The sequence below is a fragment of the Vitis vinifera genome, chromosome 5 (genome assembly GCF_030704535.1).
Source record: "Vitis vinifera cultivar Pinot Noir 40024 chromosome 5, ASM3070453v1".
NCBI lineage: Eukaryota > Viridiplantae > Streptophyta > Magnoliopsida > Vitales > Vitaceae > Vitis > Vitis vinifera.
In genome coordinates this window covers 17610284-17636030 of record NC_081809.1, presented here as the reverse complement: position 1 = coordinate 17636030, position 25747 = coordinate 17610284, and the positions used below count along the sequence as shown (strand labels likewise).

Below are 25747 nucleotides of genomic sequence, written 5' to 3'. Positions count from 1 at the left end.
ATGTAATTTTCATTTAAAGAGTTATAAAATAATTATTCTCTTGGATGTAATCAACATTTGGTTTGTGAGGAGTAAGTGTTTGTAAACACTTGTGATTATTTTTATCCTTATAGTGAAAATTTGTGTGTTGTTTTGTCTATATTATTTCATTATTTTTTTCATATTGTTTTTTTTTTATTCACATCATTAATATGGTGTTTTTTGGATAATATTTTTTCATTTTTAAAAACCAAACTTAAAAAATGAAAATCATTTTCTAAATAATTGAAAACCAAAAGGGAAATAAAAACACGTAAAAACCCGAGTTGATGTAAAAGGAATACATATCTTATAAATATATAAAAAAATATTAATTTGAATAAAATATTATATTATATATTTTAAAATTAAAAATTATCTTAAAAGTAAATGAGTTAACACATACACTCGAGTACATATTCCTTGACACCGAGGACACCCTTGAAGAAGGGGGATTTTGTGACATTTCTAATTAATTGTCTTGTTTCTCTAATAAGTTATTTAATAATTGACATGTTGAATCATATACATAATGGGCTAGTTTAGATGGATCAAAACCAGATGATTGTGAATTACCTTATTTTATTTAATTTAATAAAAATTAAATCCAATAAGAAAATCTCAAATCACGAATTTGCTAATTAATTTGATTAATTACAAGTATATTAGAATATGTTATTAAATCATCTTAAAATAAAAATATATAGTAAAAAAGAACAAATAATGAATAAATGCAATATTATAATAAAATCACATATATTATATCGCACTATATACATCATAAAAAAATAATAATTTTATCCATTATAATAATATATCACATATCATATATTTGTATTATATGAAATTTAATTATACTTTGTTTATCATTTATTTTTCTAAAAATAATTTTGATTTCCTAAAAATAGTTTTTCTAAAATTATTCCATCTTTGATTTTTAGAAAATTATTTTTTCTTTAAATTCTCATGTTTCTCCTTGAAATTTAGGAACTCAAAACATTAAAATTTACTTGGTATCAATTATGCCCGTTGTATTTAAAATATTTAAAAAATGAAAATAAAACTGACCCCACGGCAAAAGAACTAACAAAATCAGTCATCATACTAAACCCTAGAAACTTTTAAACCCACAAAACCCACACTCAACAACACAGACAGGAGAAGGAAGAAGAGGGAAAATGTCAAAGAAGAAGCAATCAGAAGAAGAACTGCTGCAAACCCTAGGAGACTTCACTAGCAAAGAAAATTGGGATAAGTTCTTCACCATCAGAGGCTCTGACGACTCCTTCGAGTGGTATGCCGAGTGGCCTCAGCTCAAAGACCCTCTCCTCTCCCACCTCTCCTCAACTGCTCCTCCGTCTGACCCTGCCAGTGAACCACCTCAGCCTCCTCCTCCACCGTTGCAAATCCTAGTCCCTGGCTGCGGCAATTCTCGCCTCTCCGAGCACCTCTACGACGCTGGATTCCATGGGATTACAAATGTTGATTTCTCCAAAGTTGTCATCTCGGATATGCTGAGGCGCAATGTGAGGTCGCGGCCCGATATGCGGTGGCGCGTCATGGACATCACCAGCATGCAGGTACTGTCTTCAATTCGACAATTCCATTTCTTGGTTATTGTTTATTCGATAATTTATGAAAAATTGTTGTAACATATTGTCAATTATAATCTATGAAAAATGCTAAAACTTACTAATGCTCTTCACGAGAACACAAATATATAGACAAAAATATTGATAAACAGAATTTTTTTATGAAGGAAATGACTAAACTTACATTGACACAAAAATTTGAAAATAAACGTCTCAAGACTGGAATTGTTAACGCATGAGTTTGAAGTTAAAAAAATATCAAATAAATCATACATGTGTTTGGTGTGTATAAGAAAATTTAATAACCTGAAGAGCAAATGTAATTGCAATTTGCATATTAATAAACAATCATATATTTCAACAGTAAACTGATTAGATGCCCATTTCTTTTATTTTAATTGTCAATAAGGTGAGAATACAATACTTGTGCTACGTTGATATAAAATCAAAATAATTAAAGATTATAGTTTCATAATATGTCTATATGAATGTATGCACAAACCCATTTCTGTTATCAAATTTTCTACATGTGAAGTTTAGTTCATAATCTCCTTAGTAATAGGTCTCATGAAAACATGTTGTATCTTGAAATATGTCTATATGAATGTGTGCCAAATGGAAGATTGTAGGATTAAATTTAGAATAAATATTTATTTTTTAAAAGTAAATATGTCTATATGCTGGCATTGTGACTCAACTCTAGTATCACAATAACATGAGATGGTGTGGCTACATATTGGCTATTACCTCAGGTGGTAAACAAGGTGCCTAGTTCAGTTTTTTCCTAATTCATTTTTGGTTTTATATTTATAATTATGATACTTCAAACACCCTACCATTTTTAAGGATCTAAATTTGTATTGTGTGTGTGTGTGTATAATCCTATACTGTGTACTTATAGACTCTAGGATAAGCAAGTGAATGGGGCTGATGAGTGGCAAATGAAATGGTTCATCAAGCGTTTCTCCCCTCAACCCTCTAAATCGGAACAGGGGTTCTTGTTGGGGGTGATTGCTTCGTACCTGGCTGTAATACCCCTCTCAATACCTTGGCAAAGAGGAGATGCAATGATGTAAAATGGGTAAGAGGTTCATCCACACATGGGTCCTGAGCCAAGTGTTGAAAGATTAGGGGCCTGACCTAAGTTTGGCCTTAAAAGTTGGCCAACTTGGCTGTTAATGATGATTGTGCTGATTCTTGGGTTTAAATTGGAGACAGTTATTAGAGTTGACATATTGATGATTGTTTAACTGAATATCTTGTTTATTTGTCCAAAAATTCTCTCTAAAGATCAACATGCAGAGAGGTGGTTTGTTTGGCCCAAAATTTAAAACATATATTTCATTATGTTTCGTCCATAAGTAGGTCCTGCTCCTGAGAAGATTCTACAAAGCCCTCAGTCCTAATGTTTGTTTGTTGTATATGGATAGTGGAGAAACAGTGGATCATTTTTTCTTACATTGTCCATTGGCTTTAGGGCTATGGTATAGACTATTTAGGTTGGCTAATTTGGACTGGGTTCCTCTTAGGAATATCTATGACATGATGACCATCTCATATAAGGTATTGGGAAGCTCCATTAGAGGCAAGGTTTTGTGGCAAACAACTTGTCTCGCTATCATTTGGGTTGTGTGGCGGGAAAGATGTGTTAAGATTTTTCAGGACAAGGTGAGGACTTTAGAGGCTCTTTTGGATGTCATTCATTTCTTTGCCTCTTTTTGTGCCTCTTGCACCACAACTTTTAAGGGCATTTCCCTTAATGTGTTTCAATTTGATTGGTTTTTGGTGTGTAGTTTGAAAGGTGTGAGCTAGCAAGGAGTGATCTCTTGGGAGGAAATTATTCATTTTCAGGCTTTGATTTGTTTTTGTATATTTCCCTGTGGCACTTTACTATTGTATAGGTTTATTTAGTACTTTGGAGTTGCAAACATACCTTTTGTTTAGTTCTTTGTTTTTTGGGGGGATTCCTCATCCTTCTTTTGTACGTCTTGATGCCTAACTTAATTTAATACATTGTTGTTTTTGATTAAAAAAAAAAAAATAAGTGGGTCCTACTCCCAAAGTTTCCAGTCCTATCTTGATAAGAATTATTAACATACACCACTCAAAGTTCTTCTATCTTCAAAAATATGTGAGAGTTGTTGCCTCCTTTATCTTGAATGCATGTGGTTAGACACTGACAGGTTTGGAACTCAAAATTTTATATGGTTGACTAATTTGTGGGCCCTGTTATCATGAAGTGGTGTGCATTGTGAGAAATGTACTGCATATTAGGAGGAAAAACTCACAGCAGGATAATCAATAGGGTTTCTTGATTGCCTTACCCTTTTTTTATAGGTCATGCATTGATTATTGTAGTTTACAAGAAACTATGAAAATGAATTATCCTTCCCTTGATTTGTTAGTATCCAGGCTTCATTAATCTTGCTTGGATAATAGTTTTTTGATGGGGCTATTTTTGGTTAGTGATTTCATTGAAACAGCTAATCTCCTCTTCTCGTGATTTGTATGCAGCATGTACTCTTCAAGGAGGAGCTAGCAGAAAGAAAAAAAAAAAAACAGTTCACTCGTACAAGATTTTTTGATATAATCTCTCACATTGAACTCTTAGCTTTATATTGAAGCCATAGGTTAGTAGGCTTCTCCACACCACCTACTGCATGCACTCCCCATCTTCTGCCACATATTCTTTATTTAATAATGCGTGTCAAATGTTATCAGTTTATTTCATGAGGGCACTGATTTCTCTTCTGAAGTGAGATAACCCCCCCACCCAATATTCTTGCTGTAGACATGGTTCTTCGCTTTTAAATGGTCTTCCTTTGGCTATATGACACTGTTGTTTGTTGATATTGGTTGGTTCAGAACTATTGGCTGTTTGATGAATTTCTTCATTTTGCCAAATGATGAGATGACTATTGATGTTTTCTTTGATTAGTCATATGATGTTATTATATATGATTGTTCATCTCTTCTTTTTCTGTGGTCATTACTATACCAGTTCCCAGATGGGAGCTTTGATGCTATCCTTGATAAGGGGGGATTGGATGCTTTGATGGAGCCCGAGCTTGGACCAAAGCTGGGGAAGATGTATTTAACAGAGGTATCCTGCATATGAATTCAGCTTAGTTTTTATGCATAATTTTTTTACTGCTTAAAATTAAGTTTAGTTAATTACAAAATGTATAATATGTGTTTGTGACTCAAGTGGCTGTGTATCACCAGGTAAAGAGAGTATTGAAATCTGGGGGGAAATTTATAGGCCTTACCTTGGCAGAATCTCACGTTCTAGGTATGGTTATCCAAGAGTTCCAAACATTATATGAGTGATGGAAGTCACCTTATGAGTGTTATACATTCAATTTCTCATGTTTCTTCAGTGCACAATTTCTTTCTCATGTTTTTTCAGTTCAAAGAAATATTAGCTTCTGGTAATCTTATTTATGATAGACTTCGCATATGGGATGGATGAAATAATGAGGGGATTGTTGAATTGTTATTGGTGTTAGATTGTGTATTTTGCACTTTCTCTCACTTGTTTTGTGTCTGTGTCGATGACAGATACCTTAGTGGTTTAATCCCTTTTTTCAGGTTTGCTTTTCTCTAAGTTCCGATTTGGGTGGAAAATGAGTATTCATGTTGTATCTCAGAAACCGTCTAATAAGCCAAGCCTTCTAACTTTTATGGTGGTGGCTGAGAAAGAGAGTTCTACTGTGTTACACCAGATTACTACATCATTTGCTCGTTCATCTCTTGATCTTAATGGGAATCAGGTAGAGAAACTGCTGTCCGTGACTCCATGTCTTTTTTTAAGAAATGGGGTATTTTTTTTCTTAATCAAAGAGGAAGAAGTATTTCATTAATGATTATGTATGACATGTACAGAAAATGTTTGAAGATCAAAATAAGAGGCATAGAAGTTTTCATCGGGATTCTGTTTAACACTCTAAAAGTACTAGCTCTGAAGAGTGGATTTGATTTGTTATAGTTCCTGCTGATTGTTAATGTGTCATCATCCTTGGAATATTAATTTCTTGAGAGCTTTTAATGGGACTTGCCTCATGCATTTTCAGGCTCGTGGACTCTATGAAGCAATTGAAAATGAGAATAGAATTCGTAGAGAATACTCAAATGGTTCTGATTTAATATACTCTCTTGAAGATTTGCAACTAGGAGCTAAAGGGGATCTGTTGGAGCTTAGCCAAGGTCGTCGGTTCCAGCTTACTTTGGGTGAATATGAGGGCTCTCGTTTCAGTTACAGAGCCGTGGTGCTTGACGCTCGACAAATGACTGAGCCATTCTTATATCATTGTGGTGTTTTTCTTGTGCCTAAGGCCAGTCTCTGCTCCAGCATATTTGTTTGATTTGCATGCATTGCTAGGGATTAAGGGACCCACTCATTTGCATTATAGCTACTTTTAATCTAGTGTTGTAAAAACTAGTCCATTGGCAGTCCCAATCTGATTTGATCCCAAGCAGCCACTGTTCTTTTCATGTTCAACTAATAGAGAAATTCTTCCAAGATCATTTCGAAACCAATAAAAATTGGTTGAACCAACTGAACTGACCAGTTTTGTTGCATTTAAAGATCTAGTTAGTTCTTAACATTTGAGGAAAAGAATGTCCATGGTAGAAACAGCAAAGATTTATACTAGTGTGTGGGCTTACACATTGTTATTCTTGCTTCCTGGTGGATCTTGGCCTCTTAACTTCAATCTTCTGGTCTATTTATCCTCTTTGTTGTGTGTATGAATATATATTGACTTGTCCACCTAGTAAGTTTTCATCAGAGGCTCACATGGGTATCATTCTTTTTCTCCTAAATTCACTTTAGAAAAGCATTGCCATCCGAATCTCTTTTCCTCTTTATCTTAAGTTTTAATATCCTTTTTTCTTTTACAAGCATTTTTACTTTGTGAACCTTGCCAAGTTGTGGTGTGACCAGAGTTATGTTTAGAATCTTACACATGCACACTTATATGCTTGTGTGACCTGATGGTGTATAGAACACTACACTCCTGTCCTGAATTGGGAGGATTACTGTACAACATAAAAAAACCTGGTAAGTTGATATAGCGGGAAGAGCATAGAGCCTAACATGGCAAGAATATGATGGATTCTAAAAGGTACTCATGGAGACTTTGGTGGAAGCTTTCTTCCATATAGCTATTCCATATGCTTGATATTGCATAGTAGCATTTAGTGGCTGCAAAAATTGAGAGATTGCAAAGGGATTTTTTATGGTCAGGGGTTGGGGAAGGTAAAAGAGGTCATCTTGTTTGTTGGGATGTAGTGTGTAATCTGAAGGCAAAAGGGGGATTGGGATTTGGGAAGATTTCTCTAAAGAATCTCGCTCTCTTAGGGAAATGGTTGTGGAGGTACCCTAGAGAGGGTTTAGCTCTATGGCATCAGGTTATTTTAAGCATTTATGGATCACACTCTAATGATTAGGATGCTAACACTATGGTCAGATGGTCACATCGTTGTCCTTGGAAGGCTATTGCACAAGTCTTTCATGAGTTTTCCAAGTTTACTCGGTTTGTGGTAGGAGATGGGGAAAGAATTCGGTTATGGGAAGACTTTTGGTGGGGGGGACCAACCTTTGGGATCCCAATATCCAAGACTATTTTTTTTTTTTTTTTGATAAGTAAAAAGAAATGCATTAATAAAGAGGCAAAAAGCCACAAAGCATACAGGGGGTATACAAGGCGGTTAGGCCTCAAAAAATAAAGACAAAAAGAATCGCCTCCCCTTAAGTGGATGCTACCCACTCCTGGAAGCCTATAAGAGAAAAAGCCTCCTCACCTAAAGACAATTTGGCCCAGCTCCACAAATTACAGATAAAAAAAATTCTTTAATTTCTGAATATTCAACACACCCCCCCTAAAAGCTAATATATTCCTCTTCCTCTTCTTCCATACCGTCCAAAAAATACACAACGGAATGGATTCCCAAACCTTTTTCCTTTTCTTCCCCACAAAGGAGCCCCTCCAGCTAATTAAGACCACCTTTACAGTTTCTGGAAAGACCCATTTAACATCTACTAACCCAAGGACAATATCTCACAAAGCTCTAACCACTGTACAATGTATAAGAATATGATTTACATTTTCTTCTTTACACCCACACAAAAAACAACAATTCGGAAGTTGCACCCCTCTTCTTTGGAGTCTATCTAGAGTAAGCATCTTCCCCCACGTCGCCTCCCAAGCAAAGAAGGTGACTTTAGTTGGCACCCTAGCCACCCAAATACTTCTTGAAGGAAAACCGGTATCATTAGGATTGGTCAACAAGCTATAAGCTTTCTTGACCCTGAACTGACCATTTCTTCCTTGCCTCCAAATAACTGAGTCTTCCTCCAAAGAAGGCCTATGACCCCTCAGCACATGGAGCAAATCCCCAACCATATCTAGCTCCCAATCATTGAAGTCCCTCAAAAAATTTAGGTTACAACCTCCTTGACCAGAATTTTGGCCCCACATTTCCTCAACCGTTGAACTCCTTTGAACCAATATCCAAGACTATTTATAGTAGTCTCGGATTAAAATATTTCTATTTCTTTAATTCTCGGTTCTACTCGTCCTTTCTCTTGGAACTTTAATTTCCGCCGTAACCTTTCCGATTCTGAGATAGAAGATTTAGAAGGCCTCATGCGGTCACTTGATGGTTTGCATCTATCACCTTCGGTTTCAGATGCGAGATCCTGGTCTTTATCTTCTTCAGGGCTTTTTACAGTCAAATATTTATTTCTTGCCTTATCCCAATTTTCTGGTTCTCCTCCAGTTTTCCCTACTAAGTTCGTTTGGAATTCTCAAGTCCCTTTCAAAGTCAAGTCCTTTGTCTGGTTAGTGGCACACAAGAAGGTAAATACTAATGACTTGCTACAATTGAGAAAACCCTACAAAGCTCTTAGTCCTGATATTTGTAAACTGTGCATGAAGCATGGAGAATCAGTAGATCATCTTTTCCTACATTGCTCTTTGACGATGGCGTTGTGACACCGATTATTTTAGTTACCCAAGACGGATTGGCTTCCCCCGATGAGCATTTCCGACATGCTGTCCATCAATTATAATGGTTTTGGTTTATCTAAGAGAGGGATAGTTTTGTGGCAAGCTCGAGCATCGCTTTTATTTGGGTTGTGTGGCGGGAAAGAAATGCGAGGATTTTTGAGGATAAAGCAAGAAATTTAGAGTACCTTTGGGATTCTATTCATTTCCTTGCTTCTCTTTAGGCTTTTTGTTCCAAGGTTTTTAAGGGGATTCCCTTTAATGTGTTATAACTTGATTGGATAGCGGTGTGCTATTCCAATGGGTTGGTCTAATCTAGAGAGTTTGTATGTTTTTATTGTGTATTTTTTTGTTTTTGTATTCTTGTAGTTTAGTTTTCTTTGGTGGGAGGATTCCTCATCCTTCTCTTGTACTTCTTTTTTCTATCAATATATCCCTTTGTCATTTCCTATATAAAAAAAAAAAGATATTGCATAGTAGCATGTAGGGCTTAAAGTGAATTTTTGATAGGATGATGGCTTAAACTAATTTATCTCAAACTTCCCATTTAAGACTCATTAGCTACTATGTGCTTTTTATTAATTTTAATCATTTGGGTCCATAGATATCATATTATAAATTTTGTTCTCTTCCTTCAGTTTGTTAGTGCATTGTTTCTTTCAATTTCTGTAGTTCACAAATTTGGAAACCTGTGTTCTGTTTTTGCATTTGACATATGTTACTTGATGTTAGATTTCAGACTCGGGCTCATGAATGGCTCTTTTCCTCAGAAGAAGGACAATGGATGGTGGTTGAAAGCTCAAAGGCAGCTCGTTTAATAATGGTATCTGTTCTGCAGCTTAACGGGAAGACATTTTTTAGAAAATCTCTGTTATTGTAATTCTCTCTTTTAAGTTCCTTCCTCTAACGCATTTTACATGTTGAATTAAGGTTTTATTAGACACCAGCCACACTAATGCTAGCATGGACGATATTCAGGTAATATATCCTTTTGGTTTGTATAAGCCTATAGAAAAAGAAAAAATGCTTTAAGTTTTTTTGTAAATGAGACATTTATATCATCCCAACTAGAAATTATTCTTGAAATGCTGGCATCTTACGCATGGTGTTTCTTTCAGAAGGATTTGTCTCCCCTAGTTAAGCGCTTGGCACCTGCAAACAATAACACTGGAGCTCAAATTCCGTATGTTACTTATTGCATGAGTGTTTATTTAATGTCTTTATGATGAACACCAATGACATGCTATAGTTGTGGAGACCTCACAAATCCCTTAGTCCTAATTGACTATCTACTTCTAAATTGTCCGATAACTTTGGGACTTCGGCACAAGTTATTTAGTCTAGGTAGAATGGATTGGGTTTTGTCTAGGAGTATATGCGACATGATGGCCATTTCTTTTAAAGGATTAGGGAGTTCTGTTAGAGGCAAGACCCTTTGGCAAATCGTTTGCCTCACTTTGCCTTTGATCACGTGGCAAGAGAGAAATGTTAGGATCTTTGAAGGAAAAATGGAGGGCGGTAGAGACATTGTGTGATTTAATTCACTTCTATTTCCCCTTATGGGGCTCTTATACTATTGCATAAATGGACTAATTTTTGTATGGGTTTCCTTGTATAGTGGAGGAACTTAGTCATATTTTTACAAATTCTTGTATTTTGTGGGGAGGACCCTTCATCCTTCTCTTATACTTTTTATCTATATCTAATATATCTTTGTTTCTGATAAAATAAATAATAAATAAATAAAATTTTGCCTCTAGGTTGATCCACAATACCCATATGGGGTTAGGGTGGGAACCAATCAATCCCAATAAGGATGAACAATTTATGCCACAGCCCAAGGCAACTAGGTGATGAAGGAAAAGATTATTAGCTAATTTTCCTCTCTCTTGTGGCGTGACACACCACTCCTAGTTGAGAGCTTTGAAAGTTCTTTGCTTCTAGAACATATAATTGATATCAGTCTTCCTTCTAGTCACAAACCACACAAAAATCCTTATTCTAGGAGGAACTTTAGATTTCCAAATAAAATTAGTCAGAGCAAAATAGATAAAAGTGGTAGAATGAAAAAGAATTTTGAAAAAAAAAAAAGACTAATATAAATAAAAAAAAAGAATTTTGAAAAATGAACTAAATGAGAACAAATCTGAATAGGTCAAAGACCTTGATGTCACCAAAATGACACTAACATGTTTGGCTTATCTACTTTGAGGAAAATTCTTTTACTGAATAGCGTTATTTTATATTATTTTGTGAATGCACTATAATTACAAGATAAATACTGTGTACAACCTGTGTATCTTGGTGTATATCTTTTTTTCTTAATATATATCTTCTTGTTGCTTACTTGTAAAAAGTAATTATAAGACAAATACAGAACTACAATCAACATCTATCTGCTATGATACTTATTTTGATGGTCTAATGAACTGATTACATGCAGCTTCATGATAGCAGGTGATGGGATCAAGCAACGGAAAATTGTGCACCAGGTTTAATCTCTGAAGATGTTGTTTTTCTTTCTGTTATTTCATTCAAATGTGAATGTTGTTTATGACAATTTAATACATGTTGATCTCTCTTATAATTTACCAACAAAAGAAGGGCAAAAACAAAGTGCAAAAGAAATGCCATTGTTATACAGTGCTAATTAATGGTTGTGCTAAGGATGGGTTAAGGCTTGAAGAGGTTTAAGACAGGAAGCCTATTTTCTCCATTTCTTTACCATTGTTTTTTTTTTTTGATAAGTAAACACATATATTAGCAAAAGGCAAAACGCCGCAAAGCATACAGGAAGTATACGAGGCGACGGAGGCCTCACAAACTACCAAAAAAACAACAAAAAAACCCACCAACCCTTAACTGGAGGCTATCCACTCCAGGAAACCTATAAGGGAGCGAGGCTCCACACCACTATACAATTTTGCCCACCCCCACAAATTACAAACAAAAGAATTCTTAACTCTCTGTATAGCTAACTCCCCCCCCTGAATGCTAATTTATTCCCCTCCTTCCAAACCGTCCAAAAAATAAATAACGGTATGGATCTCCAAATTTTCTCCCTCTTTTTTCCCACAAAAGAACCCTTCCAGCTGATAATCGCCTCCTTTACAGTTTCTGGAAAGACCCATTGGGCTCCAAATAGACCAAGAACAATCCCCCACAACACACTAGCCACTGTACAATGGATAAGGAGATGGTTGACGTTTTCCTCATCAATACCACATAAGTAGCAGCGATTAGGAAACTGCCACCCTCTCTTTTGGAGCCTATCAAGCGTAAGAACCCTCCCCCAAGTAGCTTCCCACGCAAAAAACGCTAGCTTGGAAGGAACGTTCTCCACCCAAATGCCCTTTTTGGGAAATAGCAGGGTACTATGGCTGATCAGCAGCTCATACGCTTCCTTAACTTCAAACTTCCCATTTTTCCCACCCTTCCATAATGCCAAGTCCTCCTCCGGGGTGATTATTTGACTCCTTAGGATTTGAAACAATTCATCAACCATGTTCAGCTCCTAATCGTTGAAGCCCCTAGAAAACCTTAGATTCCAACTTCCTAGGTCAGAATTCTGGTCCCATAACTCCCCCACAGTGGCACTTCTTTGGGCAGCCACATTGAAGAGTTGAGGAAACCTACCAGCCAACTCCACCTCCCCACACCAAGGGTCCTTCCAAAACCTGATTTTGGTGCCTTTTCCGACCTTAAAATTCATATTGTCCCAACACCAATCAGCTTCTTTCATAATCTCCTTCCAAACCCCAACACCAAAAGCCCCATTCACCTTTTTAGTCCTCCACCCAAATTCCTCTTGCCCATATTTTGCCACAAGGACACGTTTCCACATCTCCTCCTTAGCATGAGCAAATCTCCACACCCATTTTCCAAGAAAGGCTTTGTTCAAAGGGACTAACTTCCTCAACCCCAGTCCCCCCTTCTCCTTACCCACGCACACCCTCTCCTAATTGACAAGGTGAGCTTTTCTTTCCGTACTTCCCCCTCCCCACAAAAAGTCTCTTTGCAACTTTTCTAGTCTTCTTGCCACTACCCTAGGCATACGGAAAAGGGACATTTGATATAGTGGCATGCTAGCCAAAGTACTCTTTATGAGTGCAATTCTTCCACCCTTTGAGATGTATTGCCGCTTCCAGAGAGCCATTTTCCACCTCATCCTTTCTTCCACCCCATCCCACACGCACACAGCTTTATTGGGCGCACCCAGAGGCAACCCCAGGTAAGTTGATGGCAGCTGACCTACCTTGCAACCCAACTCCACAGCCATCTCAAGGATCTCCTCCACCTCCCCTACCGGAATAATCTCACTTTTAGCCAAATTTATCCTCAGCCCTGAAGCGGCTTCAAACCAACATAAAATCCAGCTCAAAAATGTCATATCATCTTTCTTAGCCTCACAGAAAACTATGGCATCGTCCGCAAAAAGAAGGTGGGAGATATTCACAGCCTGCCCCCTACCCCTCTGAATCCTACACCCGGAAATGCAGCCCCCTTCCACAGCCCTTCGAATAAGGGTGCTCAGCACCTCCATTCCCATGATAAACAAGTATGGGGATAAAGGGTCGCCTTGCCGAAGCCCTTTAGAGCTAGAGAAGAATCCAGCTGGTTCCCCATTAATTAACACTGAGAATTTAGCAGTCGAGATGCAGCTCCATATCCACTCCCTCCATTTAACCCCAAATCCCATTTTTTGCATAACCCTCATCAGAAACTGCCAATTAACACTGTCATACGCCTTTTCAATATCTAACTTGCAGATCAGGCCTTTTTCACTTCTTTTTTTCCATGAGTCAATCACCTCATTTGCGATTAGAGACGCATCCAAAATCTGTCTATCCATGACAAAAGCGTTCTGATCTAAAGAAACCACTCTACCAACCACGTTTTTAATCCTATTGGCCAACACCTTAGCCAAGAGTTTATACAGCCTGCCCACTAGACTAATCGGCCTGAAGTCCCCCAGCTCCTCCGCTCCTCCTTTTTTTGGGATAAGGACTAGAAACGTGGTATTAAGGCTCTTGAGGAAAGCCTTTTGCTAATGGAAATCCTTGAACATCTCCAAAACCTCCTCCTTCACAAATTCCCAGCAGAATTGCCAAAAGGCCCCCGTGAAGCCATCCGGCCCTTGAGCCTTATCCCCATTCATGTCCATTAGGGCCGAATGGACCTCCTCTTCCGTGAATGGAAGCTCCAAGGTGTCCGCCTCTTGTTGGCTAATCTGATTCAAATCTAACCCCCCTATATCTGCCTTCCACTCCGTGTCTTCCGTTAATAACCGTTGAAAAGCATCTACTATTCCGTTCCTTACTTCTTGCTCCTCTGTTAGCCAGACCCCATTGATTTTTATTTTTTCCATGGTCTGCCTTCTTCGGTGTGCGTTTGCCATTCGGTGAAAGTACCTCGTATTTCTATCCCCTTCTCTTAGCCACAGCTCCCTTGAGAGCTGTCTCCATTGTATCTCCTCCAACTTAACCCATTTAGCATAATCTTCTTTAGCTTCTTTTTTCCTTGACAACTCCTCCTCTATCAGACTCCTCTCACTTTCCACTTGGTCCCAATAGTTCACTTGCTGCAAAGCAGCCAATTTATTACTCTCCAGGTTCCCAAACACCTCTTTGTTCCAGACCTTTAGTTTCTGTTTTATCACCTTCAGTTTTGTAGCCAGCTTATAGCTAGCCCTGCCACTGACTGACATCCCCTGCCACCAACTCCGCAAAAGGCCTTTGAACCCTTCCACTTTCAGCCACATATTCTCGAACCTGAATGTTGATGGGCCTCTTCTTATACCACCCCCCTCAATTATAATTGGAAAGTGATCTGATATAGGCCGAGATAGTCTCTTCTGGGTCACATTCCTAAACTGATCAAGCCAGCTGGGAGAAACCATAAACCTATCCAGCCTGGCCCAGGCTTGATTTTGAAATCCCCCACTCCACGTAAAAGAACCACCTTGAAGAGGAAGATCAATAAGCTCAAGGTCATCCATAACCTGAGCAAACCTCCTCATAGCTGATGTAATCCTCCCTTGCCTGCTTCTTTCCCCTTGAGAAAGAATCACATTAAAATCTCCCCCTACACACCAGGGTTCTCCCCAAAGACCTCTTATTGCTCCAAATTCATCCCAAAGGCACTCCCTATCCTCTTCGGTGAAAGGGCCATAAACCCCCGTGAACACCCAGATTACCCCATTTTCCACAGTTCTGAATTTACAGGAAATTGAGAATTGGCCCTCCTCCCACTCCAACAGTTCCAAGGACCTTTTGTCCCAACAAATTAGCACACCTCCAGCTGCCCCAACCGCTTCAATAGTTCTCCAGTCTAAGAATCTCCCCACCCCTAAGCTTTTCACCACCCCATCCGTCATTAACTGTATTTTTGTCTCCTGGATACAAAATAAGTCCACCTTCTGTTTTCTAACCACAGACTTAATAATTCTTCTTTTATTAACGTCATTTGCCCCCCTCACATTCCAGTTTAACATTTTAAGATTCATTAAACAAACAGAGTTGGCCCCCTCTACTTTTTAGGTGACTATTCTTTTTGTCATTCCCCTTGTATTTGATTGAACATTCCAACCTTTTGAGCTCCCTCTCAAATTTTGATTTTTCTAGTAACCCTTTGCTATGAATCCTTTCCCGTCTTTTCCTAATTTTGGACAAAAAGTCCAATATCTCTCTCTCCAGGCCTTCGATTGAAAATCCCAGAAGCTTGCTAAACTTAGCCAAGCTGCTATCCTCCCATTTAGTCTCCTTCTCGCTCCTTTGAGCCTGGGACCCAGTAAGAACTGGAGTGCATTCTGGGTTTTGGACTTCTAAAGCATCACAATTGATCTCGATCAGGTCCCAGCAGCCCTCTCTACTCACTGTAGGCCCCCATGAGGCTGCAAGCTCCATCCGGCTCGCCCTTATTTCCCCAGAGTGGTCGCAAAACTCCCTCTCCGGAGTCCGACCAAAAAAAGTAGAAGAAGAAGAAGGGGAATCCACAACCCTTAGGTTAGAACCATACCTTAAGGCTTCATCCACGATTGCCCTCTCTTTACCATTGTGGTAGATGTGTTGAGTAGATTGATGCTAAGATTAGAGGAGTGGTATTTTTGAGGGCCTTTTTGTGGGTAGAAGTGGAACGAGGGTGATTCATTTACAATTTATTGATGACACCATAGCCTTCTCGAAAGCTTATTCAGTCAATTTTGTTAGTGTTTAGTTACATATCATAATTGAAGATAAATCTAGATAAGAATACCTCTATTAGGTATCGGTCTGAGTCATGGTGTACTTACTGATAGCTACCACTTTAGAATCTAAGGTTTATGATTGACCTCTTATCTCATTGGGGTCTTCCTTTGGGGGGAGGACACTAGAGCTATTTCCTGTTGCAATCTAGTTATGGATAGAATTTCCCGACGATTAGATGGCTGGAAGAGAATTACTTGGTCGTAAGTGGTGGAATAATTCTAATATTGTCATGCTTGTTCCGTATTTTCTCTTATTTTCAATTGATTTTTAAGACACTTGTAAAAGCGGCTAATAGGATCAAAAGATTATAGACTTTTTCTATTTAAGTGTTGGGGAAGGGAAGATAGATCATCTCATGGGGGGTTGGGATTAGGTGTGTAAGCCAAAGAATGAATGAGGTTTGGGTATAGGGAAGATAGCATTGAGGAATAGAGCCCTCTAAGGTAAGTGGTTGTGGAAGTTCTTGATGGAAAGAAATGCTTTAGCACAAGATTATTGAGTATCTATGGACCATACTCTAATGGATGGGATGTTAGTATTGTTATTAGGTGGTCTCATCATTGTCCTTGGGAGGCCATTACACAATATTCCCTACTTTATTTTGTTGCACTTGTTATTATATGGATGGTGGTACTAAAATTTGGCTATGAGAAGATGTTTGGTGGAGGCCTTTTGTCTTCAAAACTCAAACCTTTCTAAAATAGTGAGGTCGAGAGATTCTTGTGTTTGTTTAATTATGATTTCATCCTCTTCTTTGCCTTGGAATTTCAATTTTTGGACAACCTTTCTAACTATGAAATAGAGGAACTTACTCTCCTTTATCGATCGTAGCCATAGTTATTAAAGACTTATGATATACAATATGATACGATACATTTTTTATGGACATCGATATGTATTGCAATTTGGATCTTATTTTAAAGCGTATCTTACTATACATATATGATACACGATAAGATACGTGATATTACGATACAACAATACATGCATCTTTAACTATTTTCTATAATTTTTTTAAAAAATCAAATTATTATTTTTTTGTTAAAAGGAATTATCATATTAATTGTTTGAAATATACTAAAAAAATTAAAATTGATCATAAAAAGGAGAAATAGATAAAATAATCTTATATGAAAAACTACATTTTTATTGTCAAATGCTATATTAGGAGTCAAGTAAGTTTATTTTTACAATGAATATTAGAGAATTTTCATTTGAATTGTTTGAATGTTGACAATGAAAATGATGGTGATTAGTGAATAAAAATTTTCACTTCATATATTATATTTTTTTTATAATTTTTTGGTGGAAAAGGAATAATGACGAACCTGACAAGTTGGAACTTTGAAGATGACACATAAAGGCATATATATGTATATATATATATATATATATATATATATATATCAATTTGTAACATTTGTGGGTACCTCTTTCAGCATTATACTATTGCTAGATTGAAACCTAGTGTGTAGATCTGCTAGAGGAGATGCTCTCTACATGGATGCCTCCCTTAGTGGGCTGCACCAAGTTGAATTCTGATGACTGTTCCTTGGGTAACCAGGATAGTTAGGAATTAGAGGAACACTCATGGATTGTCATGTAACATTAGTGGTTGCAATGTCTAAAAATGTTGTTGGAGGTCTAGCCATTGAGGTGGAGATGTTAGCCTTATTAAGGTCTAAAGCTGGCAAATGTTGAGGCTCTATCCGGCTTCATTATAGAGGGGGATTCCATAGTGGTCCTATCTTGGGTAAATGAAAAAGGAGAGAGGCTCATGAAGGTGCGCTGATTTTTAATATTGCTTTAGAGTTGGTTGCAATGTCTAAAATGTTGTTGGAGGTCTAGCCATTGAGGTGGAGATGTTAGCCTTATTAAGGTCTAAAGCTGGCAAATGTTGAGGCTCTATCCGGCTTCATTGTAGAGGGGGATTCTATAGTGGTCCTATCTTGGGTAAATGAAAAAGGAGAGAGGCTCGTGAAGGTGCGCCAATTTTTAATATTGCTTTAGAGTTGAGTTGTTCCTTTTTCTGGATTCCTTAGGCAAGAACCATATGTTTTGAGTTTGTAGTTACCACTTTTTGTTATGCATTTCCATCAATATGTAGAGGAGACAGTTTTTCTTGCTTTTGACTAGAGTTATGTAGTGGTTGTGTTTGGGAGAAGGATTTCTCGTCCTTTTTATTTACTTATTTCATGGTAATAAACTGTTTGTTTCTTACGGGAAAAAGAATGGGGGAAAAATGCCATCACCCATTAGTTTTTCAACAATCTATAAAAATGTTCAATCTTATGAGCATTGAGACAAGTTCATCATCTTTGATAAACTAATATAAACATTTATAGTTGAAGTGATGCTTATTCAAGCTTGAGTTACAGTTGAAATTTGGAGGTTACAAAGCTTTTTAGTTTACTAGTGATCAATCCCATGTCATATGGTATGCAGCCATAAATTCCTGGCCGCTTATTAACTTTGTATATGAGGAATTGATATAGCAGGAGAATGCATTTAGTATGTATAACAAACTCTGTTTGAGAATGAAATTGCTTAATGGAACCACCAGAAAAATAAAAATAAAAATGGAGGTAGCAAAGATCAGAGGATGCAGGTTTGGCAGATGTCAATTTCAAAAGAGTTTTTCCTTGAATGAAATGCATGGTCTGCAGCATCAGGATTCTTCTATATATGAAATCTTTTTTTTTTTTTTGACCTTAATTAGTTATTGTTGTTATCATGTCTTTCTGCTAATTTTGTTGTTATCTAGTTGATATTTGTTATTGTCCCATGTTATCTAATTGATACTTGTTGATTTTTACCTATGATTGTTATCTAAATCAAAGTGGAGCTATTAAATTCATTTGGAATGTTGAAACAGACCATGGATTTTTGTCATCCTCAATTACTTGCCTCTGTTCTTTGCAGGTCACATCTACCTTGACTGGACTAATAACTGTTGAAGACGTGGTCTACGAAAATGTTGATGGAAAAGTCAGCCACCTTGTGCCATCTAAAGCTTTGTTATTTCGCCGCCTTACTTTTCAACGAGCTGAGGGTTTGGTGCAGTCTGAAGCTTTGCTAACAAGGGAAGGAGGCACTCAGAAAATTGTTAGTGAAACAGAGAGAAAGAAAAGCATCTCCTCTTCCAAGTCTAGAAAAAAAGGAAACCAGAAAAAAATTGATTCTCTTGCAATTCATGGTAATGGATTGTGTTTCTGTTGTCCATTTTTACCAAGTTAGTGCTTATGTGAGTGGCTTTGCCATAGTTATCTGTTATTTCTTTCCTTTCTAATTGAAGCTTGGCAGTTGATTCAAAGATCTTTAGAAAGGGCACCAAGGGTTGTTAATGCCTTTTAAGACGTTGCCTCAGAAGGTTCCCTCACATCTTTGCCTTACATGGGAAATAGAAAGTATTTATATGCGTGAGCAGTGAAGATATTTAAGATAAGCAGGTGCTCAAAGCCTTGATTTAGTTATTTGAATGAGACCTCTTTTCCTGATCTCATTAAGTCCCCCGACTAATTCTAATTTTTTGTAATTCTTTTCTTATCCTGTCTTGATAATATCTTATTCCTTTATTTGGCAGAAGGTTTCTTATAGACAATAATCACACTATATTTGATAAAGTTTAGTGGTAAAAGTGTGATTTTTCCATTAACCTCCTTAAGAGTTCAGGGTTCCTTTGGTTTGATTCATATTCCAACCAAAAGCTTTATTTGTTAACATGATTTAATCCTTTACCTGTCAATGATGGATTCAGGGAAGAATACACATTCTCTTGCTTTGCCTGAAAATTTTGAATTGTATTACGGAATTATGAAACATTATTTTTTTGAATGGGATCAATGCTTCCAATTCAATGATTTCGAGTAAAGGATTTTTGGATGAAGATAGAAGTTTAAGATCAAACAATTGCATCAGCTTGAGGTGATTGCATGTGTGGTAGCATCTATCAGGAATATGAGTATCGATGTATTTGATTATTGCAAATGCTCAGGAGACCCTTTTTTTGCTTCTAGGTTCTATTTCTTAGTTCAAGTTCCCTCTTACTAATTGGAATCAAAGAACTGGATCTGTTCTGCTCAAAATTGGAAAGAACTAAGGTCATGTCTAAAATTTGATGATCCAGTTGATTCTGTGATCATAAGTTTATTCCTTACTTGTTACTAGAATAGTATTTTATGCATTTCGGTCATGGAGGGGTCATTTGAGTGGTTGGCATCTTTGGCTCTTAGGCATTGATATGACTTTTAAGAGCTGTTAAATTGAGAAAGCTTCTTTGACTACCTGCTGTGATCCTAACAGGATCCTCAAGTTTCTTGGTGTCTCAACACTGGTTCATTTCTTGCTTGCTGAATTATCGAGACAAATATGAAAACAACATTATCCAACCTTTTTCTTACAAGACATCATTATCGTCAGTCTTAGCTAGCTAGCCGTGATATAGTATATTCTCAACGTGCTAAAGCTTGCCTTGCACCTTTTCCATTTAAAACATTGATTTACTTTGTAAAGGTTTTGGACTCAGGAGGATTCTCTGAACACCTGCTGTGATCCTAATAGGATCCCCAAGGATCTTGTTGTCCCTACATGGTCCATTTGATAACAAATAATCATCAACTTGACATGATTATCATCTTCCTTTGTTAGACTTGACAGTATATTTTCAACATGCTTCTCAAACATGCAATGACACATAAGAATTGTTATCAAATTAATTGAATGTAAATTCTTGTCAAGGAAAGAAAACACAAGTGGTTTAATGACAAAGCTGTGCCTATGAAATTTACTTCATGTTTATAATGCATCATGATTGAAGACTCTAGATTTTCTTTTTTATTGGTTGCATTTAACATCCTAAAAGCATATCTTCCTTTGCTGCTTGTTTTCAGTTGACAAACTCATTGGGGAATTCATGTAATTTTTGTGTCTAATTTATATATGTGTGTTTAGTGCATCATAATTGAGGGTTTTAGATTTTCCTTTTTATTGGCTGCTTTTGACATCCTAACAACTTATCCTTTTCTGCTGCTAATTTTCTGTTTAGTTACTCATTGAGGTTTTTGTTTAATTGTTTTATCTAATTTATGTGTGTGTGCATCATGACTGAAGGTTTTAGATTTTCTTTTCTATTGGTTGTATTTGCCATCCTATTTTTATTTTTTTCTCCTTTTCTTTTTGCTGCTTGTTTTCAGTTGACAAATTCATTCAGGATTTCATCTCATTGTTTTAACTGATTGTGAGTGCGTGTGTTTTTGTGTTTGTGTTACATTCTTGATGTTTGATTACTTCATGCCATTTTGTATTGGCTTATTGATGCTTATTCTGTCACTCTTGTAGGATCTAGCAACAACTTGAAGGTCTACCATAACTATTTGGCTAGTTCTTATCATATGGGAATCATTTCGGGCTTTATGTTAATTTCTTCTTATTTGGAAAGTGTGGCATCGACAGGAAGAACAGTAAGGGCTGCTCTTTCTTATTTAAATTTTTTACAAAATAGGTTTTATTTCTCCAATAGTTGGAATAATTTAATTGCATATTTTTGGATACAAATGCAACAGGGAAAACTCTATTTCCCAATCATTGCTGGGCCAAAATATTTTTTTATTCAATTATTCAATTATGAGCATCACATTTAATGAAAAGAGCATCTTTGCACAGTTTTGGGTCACTACTCCCATGTCTAAGACATGGATCTATTCTAGTATTCAATTTTCAAGTTAGAATATGAGAGCCTGTTTACATGTCTTTGCAACTGATGGTCACTCTGATTTTATGTTGCTCTGAAATTACTCATGGTTGCTTTTACTGATTGAAAGCAAACATTTCATGTTTATCAGGTTAAAGCAGTTGTTATTGGTCTTGGAGCAGGTTTACTTCCTATGTTTCTCCATGGGTGTATGCCTTTCTTAGACATTGAGGTAGGCTGAGGCTTCAGATCACTCTCGAGGGCAACTTTCACTTACTGGAAATGATATTAAAAATTGTTATATCCATAGGTGGTGGAGTTGGATCCTGTGATTTTAAATCTTGCTAGGAATTACTTCGGCTTTTGTGAAGACAAACATTTGAAGGTAATTTATAAATTTTTATTGACTTGTTTTTATTTTGTATTGTTGCTATAGAGATTCTACATCAAAAAATAAGTGCCAAAAAAAGCAAAAAGTACTTGGGAAATGAAACGGGTAACCAGTGAAGTGTCAAATTCTCATCACTTTTAACGTAACTCAATGTTGGGATAAGATATAGATCAGTATCAAATGGTATAATGGATTATTGCATTGCATTTTTTTTATTACTTCAGACAGGCTAAAAAATATCATAAAATTCATGAGCTTTACAGACCCTATTTATTATGGTTTTGCGTCTTTCTTGTTAGGTTCCTTTTAATGCACATATTGTTTACTTTGTCCAAAAAAAAAAAAAAAAAAGAATTCATGAGATATATATATTATTTTTTCATTTAAGTAAACGAAGCATATAGTTCACAACCATACCTATCTGCTTCTCTTATTATAAATTGTATTGTGTATGATGTGTTAGTACCTCTTTTTTGTGGAATTGCATCAGGAAGTAAGCTCTATTTACAGAAATCAGCCCTAGCCTTTCTTTCTTTGTATAGTATGGTTCTGGCTTTGGGTGACTGGACTTAATTATTCAGATAAAGCTTCGTTCTTAAGAAGTAAAGTTATTCTAATATTAATATATAATAGGGCTTGTGGTGGATGTCAGTGGCCTGATTCTGGTTATCTCGAATTCATGAACTTAGTTTATACAAAGTTATCTGATGGCATCAACTTCTTCTGATTCAATAGTTGAATCTATGTTTTGTAATTCATGGATGTACATAAGATGCTTCTGTAGATTCCAAGATTACTGAATAGGTTAATTTTTCCTGCTGCTGTTGAATTCATAATTATCACTGCATACTATGGCTGTCCAAATAGAAAGATGCATTTGCCTATTACACCACTTGCACCTCTTTCTTGAGTAATTTCTTTCCCATCTAATATGCTTTAAGTTCAAAAAATAATTCAGATGAGAGAAAAATCATTCTTAGGGGAGACAAAGGATGAAACAAGAGAAAAAGAAATTGTCACTTTAGGATTTTATGAATGTAAATGGGAAAAACATGTCATGGACTAAAAAGAATGTGAAGTCATATATCCATATTATTAATATAGAAAATGACAGTACCAAAATGTTGGCAACAGATTATTTATGCTTGTAGAGATGGATTGGGTTTCTCTCTATGGTAGACATGATTATCATTGTGTTTTGGGGATTTGGTCACTTTTCCAAAGGCAAGGTTCTGTGGTAGGTGGTTTAACTTGCATTGATTTGGGGGATCTGGCTTAAGAGAAATGACAGGACTGCTGAGGCTAGGTGGAGATCTAGAATCTATGTGGGAGGCTGTACATTTTCATTCATCCACTTTAGGCTTTTAATAATAGATGCATTTTATGGAATCCTGTTGTGATCTTGCTGGATTGGAGCCTTGCATGTTCATGCAGGATGAGCATGTTGGTGGTGCAATCTGAGTTGAGATCTCCTCCGATAGGTACACTCAAGCTGAAAGTTAATTCTTTTGCTTTTGGTAACCCAGGTCGGTTAGGGATTGGTGTGATGATTGGTGAGCATGATGGTAGTGTACTGTATAAAAGGCACCTCTAAACCTGCTGGTCTGGAATTGCTATTGAAGCTGCTCAGGTGCTTTTGGAAGGGTTTCTCTTGGCTGCTTCTCTGGGGCTGTCTAACCTTTTATAGGAGATGGAGATTTTGCTATTGTCATCCCTTGGATGTTAAATGAAAAGCAAGGTCCTTGGAAGTATGATAGATGGTTGTGCCAAATTTTTGACAGTGCCAGAATTTTTGGTTCCATCAATTGGATTCCTTACTCAGCCAATCAGCTTGCAGATTTTCTGGCTAAGCATGGGGCCTCCCAATTAGAGACATTGTATAGGATCTTTTATCTCATTGTTATTAATTCTAGTTATGCTCTGTTATTCTACCTTTCTATCTGTGCTCATCTTTCTTTAGTTCTTTCTCTTTTTTGGGTGAATTTTGTTTTTTTGAGAAGGATAACTCAACCTTCTTTTCTATATGTTTGTGTAATTTAATGAGATGAATTGTTTGTTTTTTATCTATAAAAAATGACAGCATATCCTTACTCTTAATGTCCTTCCTAGACTTCATGGTTCTATGTGCACCATTTTCATTGCCTCAGTTTCTCCTATGGGGTTTCAGGTACATATTGCTGATGGAATCCAATTCGTCAGAGGGGTTGCTGCTGATGGAGTGAGTGGAAAGCATGTAAATAATGATGCTCAATGCGATGCAGAGTGCCCTTCTTCCAATGGAAGTTGCACTGCATCTCACGCAGAGCGCAAAGTAATTAGCAAGTTTGACATACTTATTATTGATGTTGACTCTTCAGACTCGAGGTACATGTGATTGTTAAATGTGTTTGTTACTATATATTTGTTGGTCAATAGCCAGGCTCCTGTTTCGAATTCCTTTATTTTATTCTAATTTTTCATATTATTGTTAGCACAGTTCTGGGATGACATGCCCTGCTGCAGACTTTGTGGATGAGTCTTTTCTCTTAACTGTAAAGGACTCTCTTTCTGATCAAGGTCTCTTTGTTGTTAATTTGGTCTCAAGATCCCGAGCCATCAAGAATATGGTTGTCTCACGGATGAAAGCGGTGAGAACAGAGAACTGATATGTTCTGTCATTTATTGAAGAATATATTTGTAATCCATTTTCACGGGGTTTTCCTAATCATCTTACAAAATGAATAGATAAATAATTAAACTGAACTACCTGGGGCTTTCTTTTAAAACAAGGTTACTGTGTGTTGATTGCGGTTTCTACTTTTTGTCTTCAGGTCTTCAGCCACTTATTTTGCCTCCAGCTTGAGGAAGACGTTAATGAAGTTCTTTTTGCTCTTCGTACTGAGGATTGCATTAAGGAGGAGCAGTTCGGTGAAGCTGCAGTCGAACTGGAGAAGCTGTTATCCTGGGACAGAAATGATCTTCCTGGGAAATCTAAACCCCCAGAGATGAGTCAAATCATTGGAGATTCTACTGAGAAAATCAAGTGTTTGAAGTGATACCCATGTTACCTATAGATGAAGTGAAATGCTTTCTTGGGTGAAATTTGTTGAGCCTGTGAAGCTTATTCATCGCTGGGAATTTTGAGCTGTGTTCAGAGACCTGCCACCACAGCCATACTTGGAAGAAAAAGGTTACTAAAGAATGCCGTTGTTTATGATATAAAACTGTTTTTTCAACTTTAAAGACATGTTTGGCGTTTTTACATAGAAAGGCCTGTCTGTGAAAGTTGCCTTGATTATTTAAAAAAAAATAAAATGAAATTACAGTGGTTTCATGAGAACACACTAAGAAAATTGTTTGTCAAGATTTATTTATCGAATACAAATTTGTTTTTGAAAAATAATATAATTGGAAAGTCTTTTCGGGATTGAATTAATGAAATCGGATGTCATCCACTTGATGTTAGTTTGCCTCTTTCCACTCTTAGTGAGCAAGGCTTGGGCTTTTTTGAGCTGTTCAATGGACTTTTATTTAGTTCTACTGAATTTTGAGAGATATTGAAGATATCCTGTTTTCAATTATCTGATAAAAGGTAATTTTCCCATTCATTTAAAAACCTTGAGGGTCTCTTCATGAATTAAACACTGAAAATTTTGTATTCATTTGGCTATGGGGCTCAAGTAGTTCAATACTTATGGAAAATTTTCATATATTTTTATTTTGATTGTAAGGAGTCCATACCCTCTTCTTTACTCTTGTTTCAATAAAATTTAAAATATAAATATTACAACTGATTACTAGTCCAAAACCCAAATATTATC

General features: G+C 36.7%; 1 protein-coding gene across 2 annotated transcripts; it reads left to right on the top strand.

Moving 5' to 3' along the window:
• The first annotated feature begins 1101 nt into the window (after window positions 1–1101).
• On the top strand, window positions 1102–25226 carry LOC100258907 (uncharacterized). 2 transcript variants are annotated; one of them, XM_059736996.1, is made up of 16 exons: window positions 1102–1598; window positions 4612–4713; window positions 4836–4902; window positions 5202–5383; window positions 5684–5944; window positions 9360–9443; window positions 9551–9598; window positions 9739–9803; window positions 11064–11112; window positions 18790–19063; window positions 21205–21326; window positions 21708–21788; window positions 21867–21941; window positions 24115–24311; window positions 24424–24574; window positions 24758–25226. In XM_059736996.1, the coding sequence occupies exons 1-16, from the start codon at window positions 1197–1199 to the stop codon at window positions 24980–24982; spliced, it is 2385 nt and encodes a 794-aa protein (XP_059592979.1). In that variant the 5' UTR covers window positions 1102–1196; the 3' UTR covers window positions 24983–25226. The 2 variants fall into 2 exon arrangements, with proteins under 2 accessions (XP_059592979.1, XP_059592980.1); XM_059736997.1 differs by lacking the exon at window positions 1102–1598 and adding an exon at window positions 4160–4240.
• The last annotated feature ends 521 nt before the right edge of the window (window positions 25227–25747 follow it).

What these genes read in the sequence shown, in the direction of transcription:
- LOC100258907 (XM_059736996.1), top strand. Translation starts at nt 1,197, where the DNA reads ATGTCAAAGAAGAAGCAATCAGAAGAAGAACTGCTGCAAACCCTAGGA. An exon ending in TGCCTTTCTTAGACATTGAG is followed by an intron (nt 21,789 to 21,866) that starts GTAGGCTGAGGC and finishes TTATATCCATAG; the next exon opens with GTGGTGGAGTTGGATCCTGT. An exon ending in GTGAAGACAAACATTTGAAG is followed by an intron (nt 21,942 to 24,114) that starts GTAATTTATAAA and finishes ATGGGGTTTCAG; the next exon opens with GTACATATTGCTGATGGAAT.